This window comes from Kwoniella pini, chromosome 8, assembly GCF_000512605.2.
Source record: "Kwoniella pini CBS 10737 chromosome 8, complete sequence".
Lineage (NCBI taxonomy): Eukaryota > Fungi > Basidiomycota > Tremellomycetes > Tremellales > Cryptococcaceae > Kwoniella > Kwoniella pini.
In genome coordinates, this window is record NC_091723.1 from 449,994 (window position 1) to 469,314 (window position 19,321).

Consider the following 19,321-nt stretch of genomic DNA (forward strand, 5'->3'; position numbering starts at 1 on the left):
TCAGATTACATTACATTACGCATTAAATTCGTTATCATTATAATTACTTAATTCTTCTAGAAAAAAGTATCTAAATTTGAGGTAATACATCTTTTGTAACAACATCATAATGACCAGGTCTATCATCAAATAGATAAACAAAAAAACATTCGATCAGTCAAAACTTCCATCTCGCGAAAAAAAAAAAAAAAAAAAAAAAAGGAAGGTGAATTTACCTATAAAGTAATGTTAAAGGTCTACCTTGTTCAGTAGTATCTTTTCCAAATTCAACCCAATTTATAGCATCTGAAGTTGATAAATCTGATTTATCTAAATAAGCAATTCTAATTCCAATATTTAAAGATTCAGCTAATGCCATAATTTGAGCATGATCAGCTTCTTTTCCACAAGGTTCAACTTCTGATTTACAAAATTCATCAGTTGATAAAGGTAAAAAAGTTGTAGGAGATAAAAGGAATGGTGAAAATAATTCAGAATGTGTTCGAATATATGAAGAAGTTATTAATCTTAATGCCTAAAAAAAGGGATTTCATATTGTTTTAACTCCAGCTTCTTCGAAAGGGAAAAAACTAAAAAAAACCTACAACTACTATACAGTTTGATCTTTCTGGATCTTGTAAAGCCTGTACGATTCCATATTCGGTTGATGTTGAATCGTCTCCTCCTTCAGCAAATGACCTGATTAATACCAATAAGGGATCTAAAAATTCTTCGTACTGATCATTTTCCTATCAGCTTGGAATTCTGGGCAATCTTCGAAAGCTAGGAAGCTCGGATAACAAAACTTACGAGATCTTTTTGGAAATTCACCTCTTCCATTGCTGGTAAGGCCCTTTGTATTGCTTCATACGCTATATTGGCCTCAAGTTGAGGATCGGAAGAATGCAGTATTCTAACCAGGTATGCTAGGGTGAAAGCTAAAGAGTAGAAATATTAGCGGAGTTGTACTGTAAATTCAGATTGTGATTGATCACACTTTATATTAAAAATGCTTAGTTGGCTTACATCGGTAAAAGCAATCACCATCACCTCTTGCTCTCCAGACTTGGTCCCAGCCATTTTGAGCTAACCAATCTAGCTTCTTCAATATCATACTCGAACCCTTCTCATATTCTTGGCGTATAACCGATAAAGGTACAGGTGTACTGATCAATGGCTATGGCGTCGATGCACATAAATATCTGTCAGCTTCCGGAAGCCCTGTACTTCGTTCTGGGAGTTCCCTTGGATGAAGGAAGCAAAGAATGAGGATACAAATTATCGTTTAGATTTGCGGTTATTCGCATCTGTTTTGGATAGAGGATAGAGAGAGCGGAACGCAAAGGAGCGATGACAGCAGCGTGCAATCTCACCTTATCAAGCTGTTCTTGTTGATGATCCATACCTTCCATCAATCTCATTATTTCCTGATCAGTCAAAGTGGATAAATCTGTATTCTCATCTATGACTCTAGGTTGAACATCCGTTCCAGGGGAAGGTCTGGTTTCGGTCTGAGTGCTCATATTGCTATGAATTTTCCTGTTGAGACAGTGGATTGAGTGGCAAAGGACTAATCTAATATTTCGAAGGGACAAAGGCTGTCCATGCAAATTTGTAAAATGAGATGGAGTGAACTATCCTTTGTCAATAATGCTATACCTAGCACCGGTTAACCACGCTGTTGCAGTGAATGACGTAATAAACATAACATCGGATGTTTCAGCCAATTAATCCATCATCACATTGGCTTCACACTCTTACAAACCAAGCAATCATCATTATTCATAAGCTTTACTTATGCATATTAGAATTTGTTCTACGTGTCTTTGTTGCTCCAACGGTACCGAACTAATCTCAATGTGACACGCGAAGGTAAAGATCATCAGAATCTTGCAATTCGCATACCGGCAAGAGATTGACTTCCGAGATTTCACAATGGGTAGATTTCTTAATGGGTCAAATCGTAAAAAACAAAAGAAGAATAAGATCCAAATGCATGTAAAATTTCATCCCCAAGCGAAACCACTTTCTATAGCACGGCGAGATTGAGATTGTGAATAAGGTGGCTTGGGTCCTGCATGATTTGCAGTATGAGGTAAAACAGTATTATCTTTATCTCTGATCGTTCTCGGAGTCGTACCATTCTCAATTGGCGATGAGGTATTTGTGAGCGTTCTTGAATGGCCAACTGAAGAGGGTGAAGGATTAGACTCAGTAGGGGATCCGAAAGTGCGTTGTAATAACATTTCTGAAGTGGTTGATACTGGGGAGATATACTCTGAGGGCGATATTGATGTATCGTATCTTTGATGTTGGACTGTTTGAGAAGGCGAAAAACGTTCCCTTGTTTCATTCGATCTAGAAGAAGAAGTCGGTGGTGAGGGTATATCACTAAGAAAAGGATGATGAGGCTGTGACGCCTCGCGGATATTGGTCTCGCTGGAAAGTGTGATGGGAGATCCGCTCGATATTGATGCCATATTGTGTGAAGGATTGTTATTGAAATTACCCATAGCCCTATTATGATTGTTCGAGGTTCCAGCTGACCGACTATTTTGGCTTGTCCATGCTGAATTCCCATAGGTTCCTTTGGAGGTCGATGGAACATCACTACCTACGAGATCGAGTCTTCCTGTCGAAGCGTTCCCTGGTCGATATCCTTCTGAATAATAACGATCTACCTGTGTTGTTTGCTTTTTTCTCTTGAAATACCATACTCCAATGACAACTAACAAAGCTAAAACCACCACTCCTCCTGCTATACCACCCGCCAAAGCTGGAATCTTGAGACTCGTGCTACTGGCTACGCTATTTCCATTTCCACTGGGCAAGGCAGTTTCTCCATTGGCTATAGACGAAGTGATTGTTGTCATCGAGCTTGTCTGGTCATCAGGTCTTACACTTGAATTGACTATTGCGTAATCAAAACCCAATACGTTGTTATTTGATTGACCATGATTGGTTATCCTTATTGTATGTTCACCTTCTGCTAGACCAGATACCGTATACACTATCGTATTGTGGGTATGAGGTCAACACGGTCGAATCATTAGCTATAAAGGAATGTATACTTACGGGGTACTTGATATACCATTTGCCAATTATTGGCGTCGAAGATTTCGTCTTCACGTCCGTCCAGACTGTTACATCAACCACATTTCAACATTAGCCAAATGGCAAGCCATAGAAGAGATGATGAAATGCTGTCACACCTGATACCATAATCGCCATGATCGTTGTTGATACCTCCATAAAGTTGAATAGATGAGCCGTTAAATCTATTCGCCATCATCATTACACTAATTCCTTATCAAGTATCAAGTGGCATGACAGTGAAATGTCGCATTCGAACTTACTTGAACTCCATTGATGATCCAGTGGTTGAAGACATATGATCTGTCAGATTATAATAACCACCCGTACCATATCCGTAAGAAATCCAATTGGAATCATATTGTATCATGGATGAGGAATCGTCTATATAAGTTGTATACATGGTAGAAGGTCTGACATTGATTCTTGAGCTTACACAATTTATGATATATAGGATACTAATTCAACTCACATGGTATGTGTAATTATTAGATGATCGATATCCAGCCAAACATCCTCATCTGTTTTATTTTGAGTAGCAGAAGGATAATTTGTAACTCTCTGATTTAATTTGAGACTCAGCAGTGCTTTATCATATTCATAGCATAAGCATCTTGCAGACTCACAATTGTATGTTCTACTTTTTCATCTAAACCCATCCTTTGGTATAAAATTGCCTGAAAAACATCATCTCCCTTTCCATCATACCTTTCTTCTGGTATATCGTCTACTTTGACTGAAAGAATAACATAGTATTTAGTATTCTTGCGTATCATTAAATTTTAATGCATAACTCGTCTCAATTCTAAACAAAAATTAACAAGTACTCACTACCATAAACACCATGATTTGGCCTTTTAGCTCCATAAATTGTAATTCCAGTTCCATTAAATTTATATTCCATATAATCACCCTTCAATTGACATCAAATAATTAGCAGCAATATTTTCAACAGAAATTAACTTACTTCTCCAAAAGTACCATGAAATGTTGATTCGCTATATTTTCCACTTTGATTATCCGGATATTTGGATTCTATAATTTCCAAAAAAAAAAAAAACACCTTACAATTAGCATTTATAGCTCATTGTATACCATATTCATGATAATGTTTTGGAATCATATATATATATATATATGAGATTAATGGGGGAAAAAGCACTTGCTTGGAGTGTGTTCTACTATCCATCCTACATTTAATGGATCTCCAAGATAATATTTAACTTGAGGTGAAGCATCATCAATCTTTTATCAACATCATCAGTATCGGTTTGGTCAAGTTAGGCTAAATATATTTTATAATCGACATAAACTTACAACAATGTTCATTTCAATTTTATTATTATTTTATACCTCTTTACATCTATATAACCGAGAAAATTGTGTCATTTCACTTTTTATCTTGTTTTCCTTTCTCGAATTATGGTGTTAATGCTTCTACTTTTATCAATATCAGATTATTTGAATCTCAATTATAGATATAATAACAATCACAAGATGATAGGAAAAATTCAGTTCAACTACAGTAATCCCAATAAATCAAAATAAATCATATTAAAAATCAAGTAAATCCATGAGAACCTTTCTTTCTTACCTATCCCTTTGACACATCATCTACAATTTACTGTAAAATTCAAAGGAATTGAGCCTTCTTCAGGAATGACATTTTGATCTGTTTCAACAATTTGATTAGGGTCAGTACCTAACAATCGAAAGTCTTTCGCCTGATTGTCCGAGCTTAAAATATCGAATATCGTCAAATGAGCCAAAAATCATCATGTTGTGGTGCGTATACACTCTCTTACACTCCACACACAATCAAGGGGCTGAAAATGTCAAAACAGATGTTTGAACAAACAACATAAACTACGTACGGTCTGGATTCAAAAGATCAACACGATGAATGGTACCTGATTATTTTACTTCCGACTTTCACCAAAATCATGCATAAATATACAAAAGGAATGATAAGTTGAATGATTTAACAGACTGGAAAGCAATTTACAAAATCCACATGAGAAGTAAACCTCGTGACAAACAATCTATCCCTCGAACTAAAATATCAAATTCAATTGTTACCTTTGTTGCGGTCTTTGACCGGGTAAGGGTTCAGTAGCTTGTTGATAATCCGGTGGCAATGTTCCAAAATCCTCATCTTCATCATGATTTATTCCTAAAGGTCCCATATCTTGTTCTCTACCTGGAACAAACATCCTTTGACCCGAAGCTATTGATGACCTTCTATTTCTTTCTCCTGCCTGATTAGCAAAAGGTGCTTGAGGTAAAGATGGATAAGTATCTTCATTCGAAGATAATGGGTCATCGGACAAAGTAGATGAGGGTATAGGTGGTAATGCAGTGAAAGGTAGATTCACTCCTGGCGATTTCGTACTTCTCGTAGATGATACTGGCGGAGGAGGCGGGGTTATTGGATCTATATGACCAGAATTCGAGTTCGATCGATGGCCAAATGTAGCGGAAGAAGGGGCATTGAAGGGATTTTGATAACCTTCCTCTCCTCCTACCACAGTAGGCGATCTACCGATTGATGAAGGTGGAATAATTGAACGTGGATATGAAGTAGCATTTGAGGATGGTGGAGGTGGAATCGCAGTTAAGAAGGGTGTATTAGTCTGGTCCATTTCTCTCGCTGAAGAAGACGGATTAAGAGGTCGTCCATTAATCGACCTTTGATTTGGATATCCTTGAGTATTATAGCTCTCATCTCCGTTCGAACTGGTCGAATCTGTCCGCGTTGGATCATGATATTGATTATCGGGGTGCTGGAAAGGTTTGACTTCTTCACCGTTGAGATCCAGGGGTTCTTTACTTTTCATGGGATATGGATAGCCTTCTTTATTCTTATGTTGTTTACGGCGGAACAGGAACCAGGCTAAAATGCACACCAGTGCCAGTCCAACTACACCTCCGACAACTCCTCCTACAATCGGTCCTACATTGCTTGAACTACTGCTTGAGTGGTCCGCGCCCGAGTTTGACGAGGTAGTATTGGTACCTGTTGTATTATGCGTTTGACCGGACGGGTTGATAGTGGAATTGACCACTGCATAGTCAAAATCTAGAAAGTTGCCTGCTGTGCCTCCAAGATTGATCATTTGCAGAGTGTGCGGGCCATCAGTCAGGTTACTAGCGGTATACACTGGATAGAGGCACTTCTAATCAGCAAGCGAGACATATGGACCATCAAGCAGGCGGGATGGAGGACGTACATGGAGTTTGAGGTTCAAGTTGGAAGTAAGTACCATTATATTTTTGTTCAGAACCGTTATCAAGGCTGTTTGACAATGATACTTCAGGTAAGCAATATTCTCCACGGGAAATTGCGAAACTTAGGGGCGATTAAACAAACTTACACGATTGAATAATTTCCGTGATCCGTATATAGACCACCAAACACTTGTATACTGGATCCGTTGAATCTTTTTGAGAAATTAAATTCAGTATTTTACTCCAATCATTCAACACCCCTCAGATAGGAAGACTATCTCGACTTACGATAATCTCATCAGATCGGTTGGTTTATTACTTACTCGCGCAGTGGTGTTGTAATAATCTTTATTTGGGTTTCCTTGAGCCCAACCAGATCCAAAGTATTCAACGGCAGATGAAGAATCATCGTAGGTTGTCGTGAATACTTCTCCTTGCCTGAAACCGAAACTCATAATCAGCTCCATCATACACTTCAATTGTCAACGATATGAGACTTACGTCGGGACAGTGACAACAGCGAAATCAATATCGAACCACCACTCGTCTCCTGGTTTAGGCGCGATATTATTCTTGGAGGGCGTGTTTTTCAATGTCTGTCAAAACGATGATCAGCAATATTCTTTTGCTATTCACATATATCCAAGACAAGAATTGCATTTTTCGTGTTCGATAACAATAAATGAATATCACCCACGATGGTATGTTCTTGATCCGCCCTTAAACCTGCAGCTTGATATATCAAAGCTTGTATTTGAGGATTCAACGAATTTCCATTCTGAAATTGTATGGTACCTCCATCCAATTGTGTTGAATAATATCCATGATTGGCCCTTTTAGCTCCATAGATAGCAATAGCAGTTCCATTAAAAGTTAAAGTGACATAATCTCCCTATCAAGCAAATGAATTTCAGCTTTGACGATCAAATTGAAACGCTGATCAAACAGGCCAAAATGGCTTGAAACGTGTTACTCACTTCAGTGAAAGTAGCTCGGAATGTTTGTTTGAAGTACTTCGAAGTTAGATCATCTGTACACACAATTTCAGTCGATGGACGGATTACTGGACACTCAAATCCCAAACTTCGACTTACCTCCTACGTGGTTTCTTGACCAAGTGTTGTTTGCAGAATAATATTGGAACTGGGGAGAAGCGTCGTCGATCTGATGTCAAGTGGGACGAATAATCAGTATCATATAGGTATATTATTATAGTTCTACTCACTGTAATGTTCATTTTGACTTTTCCACTTTTCAAAATTAGAAAACGATCAATTCCTCTCGGCAAATCAAGACTATTGATCCGAAGATGTGATTTCGTCGAAGCACAAGCAATCTTCCTATTCCCTCCTACCAGAAAAGAATACTAATGCGAACAGTTGAGATGAGAATGTGCAATGATGAGTGTCCCTTATTTAGAATGTATCTTCACTGCCTGATCTACAATATAACAATGCAGTGGTCTTCCAACGTTGTATTCCTTTCGTCCCCTATTTCGTGTCCGTTACTAGGTGACCGATTCTCGCAAAGAACGATAACGATTACTTCCTTATAAAGAAGGTTCCCCAGGTTCAAACGAATGGAGTGGAGTTGATCAGCGGAAATAGCTAATGTGACGATGCTGAAGATGACGAAAGCTATAAATGATAGAAGGTAGTATATGCGTTATTTTTAAGATCGAATGTATGATATGCTACACAGCAAAAGTTAAAAGGGGTATTACTCTGGCAACAAAGTGATCTGTGCGAAATTAATTGATTGATTGATTGATTTGATTTGATATATATTGAAAGGTCAAAGCGTTTGTTGAGATGGTTTCAGGTGATTGTTCCAAATTGATAAAATTGATTCAACAACGAGATGCTAAAATGCTTACATCTCAACTTCCCCTTCACCTTTACTCTATTCCTAAGCTCAATGAGAATCTATAAGCATACTTCACCTTACCCGTAAAAATTCATAGGGAAAGTAAAAAGAGAGAAAAAAGAAGTACCTGCCCGAGTAAGCCGAAGTGGGGTAGTTAATACTAAATCCTCTTTATATAATCTTTGTACAGTGTACCTTATAAAAAAGCGGTACCTCAATTTTCCGTAAGGTTATCACATCTTCTCTCTCTTATTGTTCCCATAGAATATTGTTCGGTACGTTTCACAAGGCTGTTCTTGACTATTCTTTCACATGCTTCGGGATTTCAACCTTGTATATTTACGAGTACCTATGTGAATATAGGAACAAATGATCGAATTGATTTAGATCAGGGTAAAAACCTGCTTAAATTCGGGGTTATAGCTTGATAAGCTTCCGAACCAGAACCATGTAGCACAAATGTCAAAATTCAATGCGGTTGCCGTTTGCGAGTATATAGCAACATTCAAGAGCCCAATCCTTCAGGGTATATGCATATAATTGTGACTATATTGTATAAGATGTTTATTGAGACATGAATGATTTATTGGTACAGTGCCGATCCTACGAGTTGAAAAAAGCTATATAACCGGATGGAAGCAAGAATTAAGTATAAATAAGATTGAAGGTCCATTATATTCCCTCAATCATCTCTAAGTATTCTACAGAATATTGATAAGATTTTCAGCCGGCGTTTTCATCAATCCTTCACTCGCCTTTTGTCGATTGCACCAAATGCGCATGATTCTCTACCTACTTCTCACAAACACTTTCCCAATCACTCCATCGTTCAGCTCGTTCATCCACCCATTTATCAAAAGTCTCCCATTTACAACCTTGTTGCAAACCATCTTCACATCCACTCATTTTCTCGACTCTTCCGTTGACAACTGCTCTAACGTAATCTCCTGCATCGCCGTGCTTCTTGCCTTTACAATGATAACGTTCTAAAGCAACATGACCGAGGAAAGATACTAAATGACTTGTTCTCCATGCTCTATCATCTACTCTATGATCTAAAGGAGGGGTCTCGGATGAAGGGTGAGTATGAGAAGAAGAGTTGAATAAGTTCAAGAAAACAGCTACGAAGGCTGGAGATTCTCGATGAGTGAATGATGGATGTAACCTATACTTGTCTTTAGCTCGGAAAGTATCAAAGATATTTTGAATGACTTACAATTGGGTATGAGTTGCATTTGGTGGAAGTTTTGGCTCAGGTAATTTAGGTCCCTTCTTAAAAGTACCCAATGTCCCATCATCGGTAGATTTATGACCTTTACCTCCATCTGAACCTTCTGTATCTTTACCTTCCAAAAGGTGTTTGGCAGTTTTTACCCAAGGCATACCGAGGTATGGTGATAAATGAGAACCGTATCCCATCATGTAATGGAACCGCACATCGAAGTAGTATTCTACATCTAACCATTCTTCATCTGTGAACAGGTGACAAAATTGGGAAGACCCAGTAGCGATGGTTTCATAACCACACAACTATAAAATGTATCGATTGATCAGCAAACTCGCATACAAATTACGAGGAATACTCAAGATCAAAGGAAGCAAGAGAATTCTGGATCACTCACCATTTGCATAGCCAAGATATCTTGATCGACCAATTCATTCGCAACCTCGGGAATAACTCCTCTCAACCTATCAATTACTTTTGGTGCGTATACAGCTAACCATTTGTTGGCAGGTTCAAGCGAAGGCTTTTTATCGAAAGTATCGCAAGCTTTCTATGAACATCGCCAGCCAAATTGATCAGCTTTAAGCTCATGTTCGTTGTGACACAATCTCACTGATATTTAGTCAACTCACGTGAGGTGTCAAGGATCTATCCCAATCTTTTGCTTTATTGGGTACTTGAATCAATTGTACTACTTCTCCATCACCTTCACCGTCAGGTCCCGATTGATGTGAAGGAAAACCTCCTTTAATATACGATTTAGCAGTATCGATATCTCTGGTTGAACTAGCTGTCCAAATCTGTATTTTAAACGAATCAGCTAATGCCCAAACGATGTATCACAAATAGTGATGTGAAAAAATGATTTACCTTGTAAGGTGTCTTGTTCTTATCTTTTTTTGTGGTTGTCTTTTTCCTCGAAGGGAATAAAGGTGAATATGTTTTTCTTATATATTTACCCAAAAACTATAAAGCTTGTTAGTTGATTTTTTATATATATAGAAAAAATCCACATTTAAAACTTACTTTAGCATCTTTTTTACCTTGAGGAGAAACGACTTCTAAAGTATCTTCATTTATAGGTGATTTCCAATCTTTTAAAAATTTCCATTCTCCATTTTTAGGTAATTTTGATTTATCTAAATTATAAATTTTTTCAATAAAAGGTTTCATAGTTTCTTCATATTCTTCATCATTTCCCATTATACTTGAATGTCTAATTAGTAAAGATACACGATCTAATTCACATTGTTCAGGTAATGGAGTTGGTTTTTCAGTAGGAATGAAAAATGGTGAAATTGCTGAAAGGTGTTTAAGAGGATTAATTCTACCTTCATGACTAGTATTAATTGAAAAAGGTTGTTGAGAAGGTAAAGATGCGATCAATGGTAAGAGAGGAAGAAGAAATAAGACAAGCATCTTGACTCGTCAATTAAACTGTTGAATCTAGACAAATATCAAATCAAACATGCATTCTAACCCAAATGAGATCTGATATATATTTTATTTATATCCAGGTAGATTCGATGGATCGATTTGGAAAAAGGAAAAGTCGCTTCTAAGACCAAAAACCGGGTATCCTACGTCATTATCCATACATCCGATCTACCAGAAAAAAACTCCAGGTCAGTTCTGCCAAGACCACGCCGTAAGTAGAAATACTGTATTCACTCAACAAATCATTCATCTTTCATAACTTAGTGACATGATCCCATTTTCTCATTACATCGCAGGATGCATGAGTAGATCAATAAATATGCATCAACTGATTCATATGCGTCAGTACGAGGGAGTTTGCTGAAAGAAGAAAGATGAATTCCTTAATCCGACCCTCCACTTAAAGGCGAAATGAGAACAACAACCATCCCTGAATTACAAAACGCGACCCGACTGATTTTACTTTACTTTCGAACCAAATAAGGCTAATGTTCTGGAGTATTTAATTAGGCAATCGTCTCTTAATTGTCATATTCTGTCTTAAAACCCCACTCCACGACAATATGTCAAGACAACCTCCTCAAACCCCTTGGGTTGGCTTACCGCGCTTTCAAGATGAGTCATTATTGATAGATGTTCAACCCATATTTGACGTTAGTTTGGGCGAAGATATGGGAAATGATTCAATTGGTTGGGCAGATGATAAGCCTTCAGTGATCGAAACCAAGAAAGGGAATACGCCGGTGGATACATCGTTAGATCTAGGTGATTATTTACCAGAAGAAGAAACGCGATACGATATATCAGATGTTGAACAAGCGAGGACAGCAGACAATACCAACCTCAATGCTGAAGTCCCTCCATATAAGCCTATAGTATCTCACACGCATAAGAGAGAGGGTAGTCAGTCACTCATACCAGTTGCTGGACCATATAAAAAGAGTAAGACATTATCCAGCTGCTACCAACTTGTGCAAATGCGTCAGGTCAATCATTGATATGCTCTTGTTCTCTAGCTAAGCCACCTCGCGAAAAGAAAGACGACGATTTATATAATCGACGATTAAGCGATTCTCTTCGACGCTCGTCCTCTGGTAATCTGAATGACCTCTACATATCTCAAACATACTCTCATATTCCTCGTCTCGTCCAACCATCATCTTCCAAGCTACCTGTACCACCAAAAATAGCAAAATTACCCAAAAATACGGCTAGTTCAAGATTGAAGGCTGGATTGCAAAATCAGTTGAAACAGCATGATATGGATGGTTGCACCATTGACCGTGGGAGAATCTTGAATGTAAGACGCCCTTTTGTCTGCAGAGACATTCCATTCTTAAGGCTGATAGCGAGCTAGGACAACGATACCACTTCTCGAATACAGGAAAACTCAGGTGAACAGCAAACTTCAGCTTTATCAAGGTACCTCGCAAAATCAGACGTTCTCATCCCCCGTTCAATCATACATACATCAAACGAGACTGCCGCAGAAGCTAAACAGCAGAATCGATTACCTCTGAATACCTCCGCGTGTGTTGCCGCGTCTTCGATAGTTCAAAATATGGATACTGTCAATGAGATACCTCACGAGGCTTCTGCATCTATTCGTCACGATTCTCCATTCTCACTATCATCCAGCGTTTCAGAAGCTTTGTCTTCTCATACGCAAAAGTCAAGCGTCAATTACGACGGTGTTGACGAAGCGGGATTGTCAAGATCTAGGAGGTCTTCGATGTCGGACAAGGTAGTTGACTTTTTTTCCAATTTACTCAATCGATCAACTTCCTCCAGCTCTCTAAGGAATGAAGAGGTGTCCATTAATGATCAAGAGGATGATCCTGAAGATACAGTACGCTTCGAGGAATATGAAGAATTATACAAATCTGAAATTCAGCTTGGTCAAGAACGTTCGAAAATCGAAGCAGCAACTCAAGAACAAGTCCAGGTCAATCAATCGAATAAGCTGAATCGAGGAACGAATACAGTAAAGAATGTACAGAGAATGAGAGGTTTAACAAAACCAATTCCTTTCTCTCGGTCTTTGCATATTCGATCTGACCGAAACATACGTGATAAATCATCTTCATCTGTATCGACAAATGTGAAAAGTAAATCTATCGCATTACAACCAACCACAAAATCAAATATACAAAGTTCCTCTTCATCATCTTCATCATCATCTTCGATTAAAAAGGGAATTGATCGACCTTTGTCAATCAAACCTTCAACTTTCGCTTCGAAAGCAATATCAAAATTACCTCCACCTGGAAAAGGACATTTAATTTCAAATTCAAGTCAACCTATATCAATAAAATCAATAGAAAGAGTTAAAAATTTAAATGAAAGAAAAAATGTATTTGAGAGATTATCATCAAATAATTCTACTAAAAATAATAATTCATTATTTGAAGAAAAAGGAAAAGGAAAATTAATTGAAAAAACAAATTTAAATTTAAATTTAAATTTAACAATACCTTTAAAAGGTCATACACCTGGAAAATTAAGTAATTTAAGATCAATTGAAAGAAATAAATTTAATGAATTAATTGAAAAAAATCAAAAACAAAAAGAATTTTTAATTTATGATAAAAATTTAAAAAAACAAATAGAAGATGATTTAATTTATTTAAATAGTAGAAAACAAACTGTTATTTGGGCAAAACCTATTCCTGCTATGTATAAGAAATAAATAAATATAAAAACCTATAATTAATATTTTAATGAAGAAAGGTTAAATGTTTTTTTCGAATTGATTTTTTTGATTGATAGATTAATGGAATGATTTTGATTATTTAATTTGTAATTTTTGTTATTATTTGGAAAATATTGTTGAAATGAATTAGTATTTTTTAGAAATCAAATATATCTGGAAGAGATATATTTGATAAGTTTCACAGAAATATCTTCGATCATACAATAGAAATATTTAGAAGAACTTTGTGAAGATCTACTACAATCGCTAAAATATACATTTGCATTTACATTTAAATTACAATTTACCCTTGATTAAATTTTTAACACTCTCCGGATCTAATAAAGATTGAGGATAAGGTAATGACATTTGTCTGATATGATGTTCACCACCATCAACTACCTATTTGAAATTCTATATAAGTATATCCAGTGTAGATCTTTAAAAGATGAACTTACTGTAATTGTACCTGTTATGTAGCTTGCAGCTGGTGAAAATAAAAATACAGCCGCATTTGCAATATCGGCTACATTGGTCAATACATTCAGCATAAGTCTGAAAATTAAATTTCGATTTTTGGAAAACAAGGTTGTTTTAAAAACTTACATGTATTACCCATCCTACCTAATGGTATATCATTTTCAGGTTTCCATCCTTTTGGAGTTAATCTTGACATTCCTTCAGTATTTCCTATTGGACTTTTTGAAATTTGATTTAGCATCATTCATAATCATCCTTTGATTGTAGTACGGAATATACGAGTGGTTTTCATATTTGGTGAATTAATAAATATTGGAAAAGACTTACCCTGGAGCGATAACATTACTTCTAACACCCCTTGGTCCTTCTTCTACAGCCAATACACTACTCAAAGCATCAACTCCAGCTTTAGCAGCAGATACATGAGCTTGATATGGTAAACCACGATAATGTAATGTAGCTGATATGTGAATATAAGATCCTTTTGATTTTCTAATATGGGCAATTGTGGCTTTGATAGTATTATATGTTCCTAATAAGTCGATATCGATAACTGTTTTAAAGGCGTTCGTAGACAATGAAGAAATGGGAGCTAAACTGAGGAAGAGTCAATACAAGCTTGCTTGGAGCACAACCAATAACTAGCACATGATCGATGGGATCGTGCAAAATCAAGTAATTGGAAAAAATAGAGGCGGGGTGATACATTAGGATACTCACAAATTCCCAGCAGCTCCTACAAATATAGTCGCCATTAATTTCATGCCATTGTTCCATTCGTCCGTATTCAAACTCACCACAAATTACAAAATCAATTCTACCGAATTTTTCGATCGTCTGCTTGACAGCTTGTTCCATTTGTTTAGGGTCTCTTACGTCCGCTGAAGCTGGTAAACACCTTTGACCGGTTGATTTTTCAAGAGCTTGAGCAGATTCAGCTAATCCTTTCGCACTAGGTGATTAATTTTACATTCAGCTCGTCATCATGTCTGCATAGGGTACAAAACCAGTGAAATGTAATTCTTTTCATACTCACTCTCTTCCAACTATAACGGCATCTACACCATGGGACATCATGGTTTCTACAATCTGGTAACATATCCCACTCCTACCTGAGGCAGAAACAGTCGTTTCAGCTGGTTGGAACTCTCGAGACTTGCAATATAGCTGATGTCGCTACCGCCGACTCTACATATTCGCCCGGAGACTAAACTGACCTCCCGTACAGAAAAGGATTTTGCCTTTGAAGAGATCCTGACGAAACACATTACTGGCATTGGCCTTGTGGCTTCCTGAGCTGAGCATTGTTGATATGGTTCAGCTTCCTTCAATCTTTACAAAATTGATAGTGATTTTAATGCTGTTGCAATCGCTACAAGTATTTACCGGGTCGACGTGTATTTGCGAAGAAATAATTGTATAGGTAGCTTGTTGACCCGGTTAAACCAAGCCTTGTTACTACCCGAATGACTTTTCCCTTTACAAGTTAATTGATCCCCTTGCTTTGTTCCTTTTAAGCGGTAATATAACATTATGACGTTGGGATTTGGGGTCTCCAGGCAATGCCGCTCGCTTATTTTTATTACTCTGTATCAAGTCAAAATTGGAATTGTACTAGACAGAGCATCTTTCCTTCGAATTATGACTCCTTTATTCTCTTCCCGATCTTGATATCTGTCTATCATTGTGTATATATCTTAACTGTTTTCCCTTCATCCTCTGAATTAATCTATACTGAAAAATCAACCAAAATGGTATATACTATCGTCGTTCACCTTCAATCCCTTCCTGTGAGTTGGACTTATATGATTCTCCTCTAGGTTGCTTCGAGAAAGAGTGAGCTGAGCTGACGTGACATGATGTTCGAATTCGCAGGACAAGGTAGAAGAAGTCAAAGCTAAGCTTGTGGAAGCAGCTTCGGTATATAGAAAGGACAAAGAGGTGAGTTGAAATTGTGTTCCGATCCAAGATAAGAGCATCTTAAGACTTCTGCTATGTAAATAATTCCACATCACTCGCATACTGGCGTGAATAACCTCTGATTAGTTGCTACATGGCACAATAATGAACCACAGAATAATCTTGGTTGACTTTTGACCTTTCATAGACTCTCGATTGGCATGTCATGCAAGATCCTAAAGATGCTACTAAATTCTGCATTGTTGAGCGATATGAAAAAGAATCTTCTCAAGAATACCATTTGAACAATCCTGTGCGTTTTTGTCTCTCGAATTCACCTCCTTCTCCTCTTAGTCATCCTATCTGAATTTCCTGTCATCTTGAAATTGCCTGTAAATCATACAGTATTTATCATACGTCCTTCCCACCCTACGTCTATTCGTAGTCTCATGAGCTGACTTTCACCTTTGTATCGATGCTCATAGTATTGGAAGGTAAGTCTCATTTGCTTTCCCCTTTATTCATCCGATATCGCGGACTTTGGAATAATCCGTTATTGTGGAAATCGAATTTCGCTAATATATGTGAGATGCGTCACAGACATTCGACCCATACGTCGTTCCTAGATTGGCTAAACCTATGGATTTGACAAGGTGGGAAGAGATGTAAGAGATATTAATCGATACTTTTCTCAAGGTTTCTTCGGTTGGAAACAAAGAGACAGAACTGGCTAAGCTGAAAAAGCTACAATGATCAGCCATTGTTTACGGTCAGACGTAGTCGATTCCAGAATGTATAAGTGCAAAGCCGTTTATAGCAGATATAGGTCTGATGAATTGTCAGAATGATCCGCAGAATTACTCCCTAGTCTCGATCGATGACGATCTTCGTTCCTTGATGGCTTGTTCGCCGTACCAAGCCTTCCTGTACCATTATGCGAGAGGTACAACGTGTGCGGTGTGAAAGCCATTTAGCAGTGTAAACAAAGACGAACTAAATGGAACTCATTCTTATGAAATCTACTGACTCCGCAATTCTCGGTCTCAATCATTATCGAGTTCGAATGAACGCCGTGCTAGTCCGATCAAAGCGACATACCTGCGCATTCTGCTACTCAGATCCGTATTAAATGCGGTAATAGAACTTAGTAGTCTGTCATTAGTCATATTACGCAGATCTTTCTAAACTTATCGCCTACGTGTAGATCTCTTACAATCGTGCATTGGTAAATTGAAGGGAATGCTCAACTGTTTTTCTTAGTTTGCAAGAGGATGATTACATCACGTTGATATCTTATGATATCTCTTTTTTGAACGGAGTAATCAACGTAAATACGCGAAAAAGGTCAGAATTTAATGCAAACAACATCATTTTGTTTTCCAGAAAATACGGACAATACCGCCTGTAAGTTCTGAAAAGTGGGGAAATATAAGAATAGTCCTGAATAATTGATATACTTTAAACTTCATGAACTGTAAATCTTGATTGCAGCTTGAGTACATTCTCAAATTGTATTGCAAGGTATGCATGTAATTGATTACAAGTCAGAAGCAGAGCAAAAGGATAAACAAAATTTCATTGTTACTGAGATTACCGGATCATCCAATCGTGTGTGGAGGAGCGTTTCATCTAGAAATTCTTATTGTTTTGGTTAAAAATAAAAAATGATTTCAACATGAGAGTAATTATTCTTATTGTTTGTAATTTCTTGGTGATTATGAAAAACTTGTCTTACGTTTTAAAGGGATTTAACACTTTTTCAATCGAGAGAATAACCCTCGATTAATCATATAACTTCTCAACATCTCTAAATTAGGATTTCTTTATACATCGTTACCATTTTGTTACTATTATCTTAATGCTAGTTATTAGAGTGGTACGCCATTATTGAATCAAGTGGCGTTAAAACCAAAAGAACAAAACTAAAACCCTGAACCAACAATAGCTTTAGGATTCTAGACTCTTATTTTTCCAACCTACGGCGCGTCCCGCTATTTTAGAGGAGATTGTATTGTACCACGCTATTACATTATTACGCTGCGAGTTAGTAAGAGTGAGAAGAGAAATGAACAAAAGGTATTTCGAATTTTGGTGCTCAAGAAGAAATAAAGTCGAATTGCATATCATTTCTATGAGAAGGAAGAGTGATTGTTGACAAAAACGAAAAAGAAGAAATAATCAGAAGAGAAGGAGAAATAAAATCTTTATCATAAGGTGAATTTAGATTATCAAGTTTTTGTTAGCACGCGTCTCATCCCATAGGATTTATCTCAATTTGACAAAGTAAGTTTAAATAATAGAAATCGAAACAACATTGAAAATCAATTTCTCATGTTCAAAAGCTTTGTAGATTATCGATAAGTTCGACAACAAAATTGAAAAGAAAGGTAGAACTTCAAGATATCAATACGACAAACGCTCATTCAAGATTATATTAGAAATAATACCATTCAACACTTGCTCTTTTAGTTGAAATCATAACTCTAACTGATTTCAAATTACTATTTCTCATACAATTATACTGCAGGACAGTTCATCAACTAGAATTAAAAACAAACAAAACATTATTGAGGTTTTGTGTGTCCAGTTGAAACAGGTTACAAGTATTCGGATAGCTTTAAAGAGAGGAAGGGCAAATCAATACGTTTTAGAATTGCTTCTATTTGACACTTTTTACCTTCTGATACGCTTTGACTTTCTGGACAAAGCTATATCTTGTTTTAAATAGAAAGAATATCCGGGACATTTTGATACCAATTCAACTTTTTATGAAGATTTCTACTCAATTGACTTGAGTACACACATGAAAGAAAACCAGCCATCAATACATACATACCCAACAAACACCCTGAACACATCGATCAACCTTTTTAGCATTCAACATCATAGTGACAATCTTAGTATAGTCAAAAGGGTCAAAGCGTAAATCAATTTCATTTTGCTTGACGACGAACTAAAGAAAAGATCAGTGCACATTGTGATGACGATTTAGTAAGAGTGGAACCATCACTCAACACTGAATTTATCCACAATTGGAAGATCATCTTCGAAAACCCCTTTTAGCAAAGGTATAATCATTAGATAACGGTTAAGAAAGGACTAGTGATATAGGACGATCCAGAAGGGATTCTTCAAGGAACGGCAGAATCGGAGAGCCTTATTAAGATTTTCACAAGGTAACAATAATTTATTCAGACAATTTTGAAAATCAGATATCTCGCCAGTCAATCCCCATTAACCCTCCTTTGTGTGTCCTTTCTTTCCCACCTGTCATAATTATACACTCGGACTTGGTCTTAGTTTCCCGGACAACAGACCAATCGACGTACTACCAATAGTTATCCCCTTTCATCCCTTTTACTACATCTTCACCATAGCGCGACTCTCGATTTTGTTCATCGCCATCATTATCAGTCATTAGG

General features: G+C 37.0%; 7 protein-coding genes across 7 annotated transcripts; 2 read left to right on the plus strand and 5 right to left on the minus strand.

Annotated features, from left to right (window-relative positions):
* Positions 1–70: 70 nt before the first annotated feature.
* Positions 71–1,502, minus strand: I206_105919 (uncharacterized protein; the record flags this gene model as incomplete). The annotated part of the gene is made up of 6 exons (XM_019156472.1): positions 71–119; positions 216–514; positions 585–716; positions 790–917; positions 1,006–1,156; positions 1,353–1,502. The coding sequence occupies 6 exons, from the start codon at positions 1,500–1,502 to the stop codon at positions 71–73; spliced, it is 909 nt and encodes a 302-aa protein (XP_019010274.1).
* Positions 1,503–1,985: 483 nt separating this feature from the next.
* Positions 1,986–4,401, minus strand: I206_105920 (uncharacterized protein; the record flags this gene model as incomplete). Its single annotated transcript, XM_070203211.1, has 10 exons — positions 1,986–2,989; positions 3,055–3,119; positions 3,192–3,257; positions 3,336–3,485; positions 3,545–3,633; positions 3,699–3,808; positions 3,904–3,985; positions 4,040–4,107; positions 4,239–4,317; positions 4,390–4,401. The coding sequence occupies 10 exons, from the start codon at positions 4,399–4,401 to the stop codon at positions 1,986–1,988; spliced, it is 1,725 nt and encodes a 574-aa protein (XP_070059312.1).
* Positions 4,402–5,147: 746 nt separating this feature from the next.
* I206_105921 (uncharacterized protein) lies at positions 5,148–7,537 on the minus strand (the record flags this gene model as incomplete). Its single annotated transcript, XM_019156474.1, has 9 exons — positions 5,148–6,232; positions 6,303–6,367; positions 6,447–6,512; positions 6,589–6,738; positions 6,802–6,896; positions 6,998–7,192; positions 7,278–7,330; positions 7,395–7,464; positions 7,526–7,537. 9 exons carry the CDS (start codon positions 7,535–7,537, stop codon positions 5,148–5,150), a joined length of 1,791 nt encoding a protein of 596 aa, XP_019010276.1.
* A 1,421-nt stretch (positions 7,538–8,958) lies between these two features.
* Positions 8,959–10,810, minus strand: I206_105922 (uncharacterized protein; the record flags this gene model as incomplete). Its single annotated transcript, XM_070203212.1, has 6 exons — positions 8,959–9,331; positions 9,383–9,696; positions 9,789–9,941; positions 10,024–10,191; positions 10,262–10,357; positions 10,418–10,810. 6 exons carry the CDS (start codon positions 10,808–10,810, stop codon positions 8,959–8,961), a joined length of 1,497 nt encoding a protein of 498 aa, XP_070059313.1.
* Positions 10,811–11,391: 581 nt separating this feature from the next.
* I206_105923 (uncharacterized protein) lies at positions 11,392–13,517 on the plus strand (the record flags this gene model as incomplete). The annotated part of the gene is made up of 3 exons (XM_019156476.1): positions 11,392–11,770; positions 11,845–12,128; positions 12,186–13,517. The coding sequence occupies 3 exons, from the start codon at positions 11,392–11,394 to the stop codon at positions 13,515–13,517; spliced, it is 1,995 nt and encodes a 664-aa protein (XP_019010278.1).
* Positions 13,518–13,817: 300 nt separating this feature from the next.
* On the minus strand, positions 13,818–15,305 carry I206_105924 (uncharacterized protein; the record flags this gene model as incomplete). Its single annotated transcript, XM_019156477.1, has 8 exons — positions 13,818–13,922; positions 13,979–14,046; positions 14,127–14,218; positions 14,328–14,597; positions 14,721–14,736; positions 14,798–14,952; positions 15,037–15,112; positions 15,218–15,305. 8 exons carry the CDS (start codon positions 15,303–15,305, stop codon positions 13,818–13,820), a joined length of 870 nt encoding a protein of 289 aa, XP_019010279.1.
* A 446-nt stretch (positions 15,306–15,751) lies between these two features.
* On the plus strand, positions 15,752–16,568 carry I206_105925 (uncharacterized protein; the record flags this gene model as incomplete). Its single annotated transcript, XM_070203213.1, has 4 exons — positions 15,752–15,790; positions 15,876–15,941; positions 16,108–16,212; positions 16,500–16,568. The coding sequence occupies 4 exons, from the start codon at positions 15,752–15,754 to the stop codon at positions 16,566–16,568; spliced, it is 279 nt and encodes a 92-aa protein (XP_070059314.1).
* Positions 16,569–19,321: the final 2,753 nt, after the last annotated feature.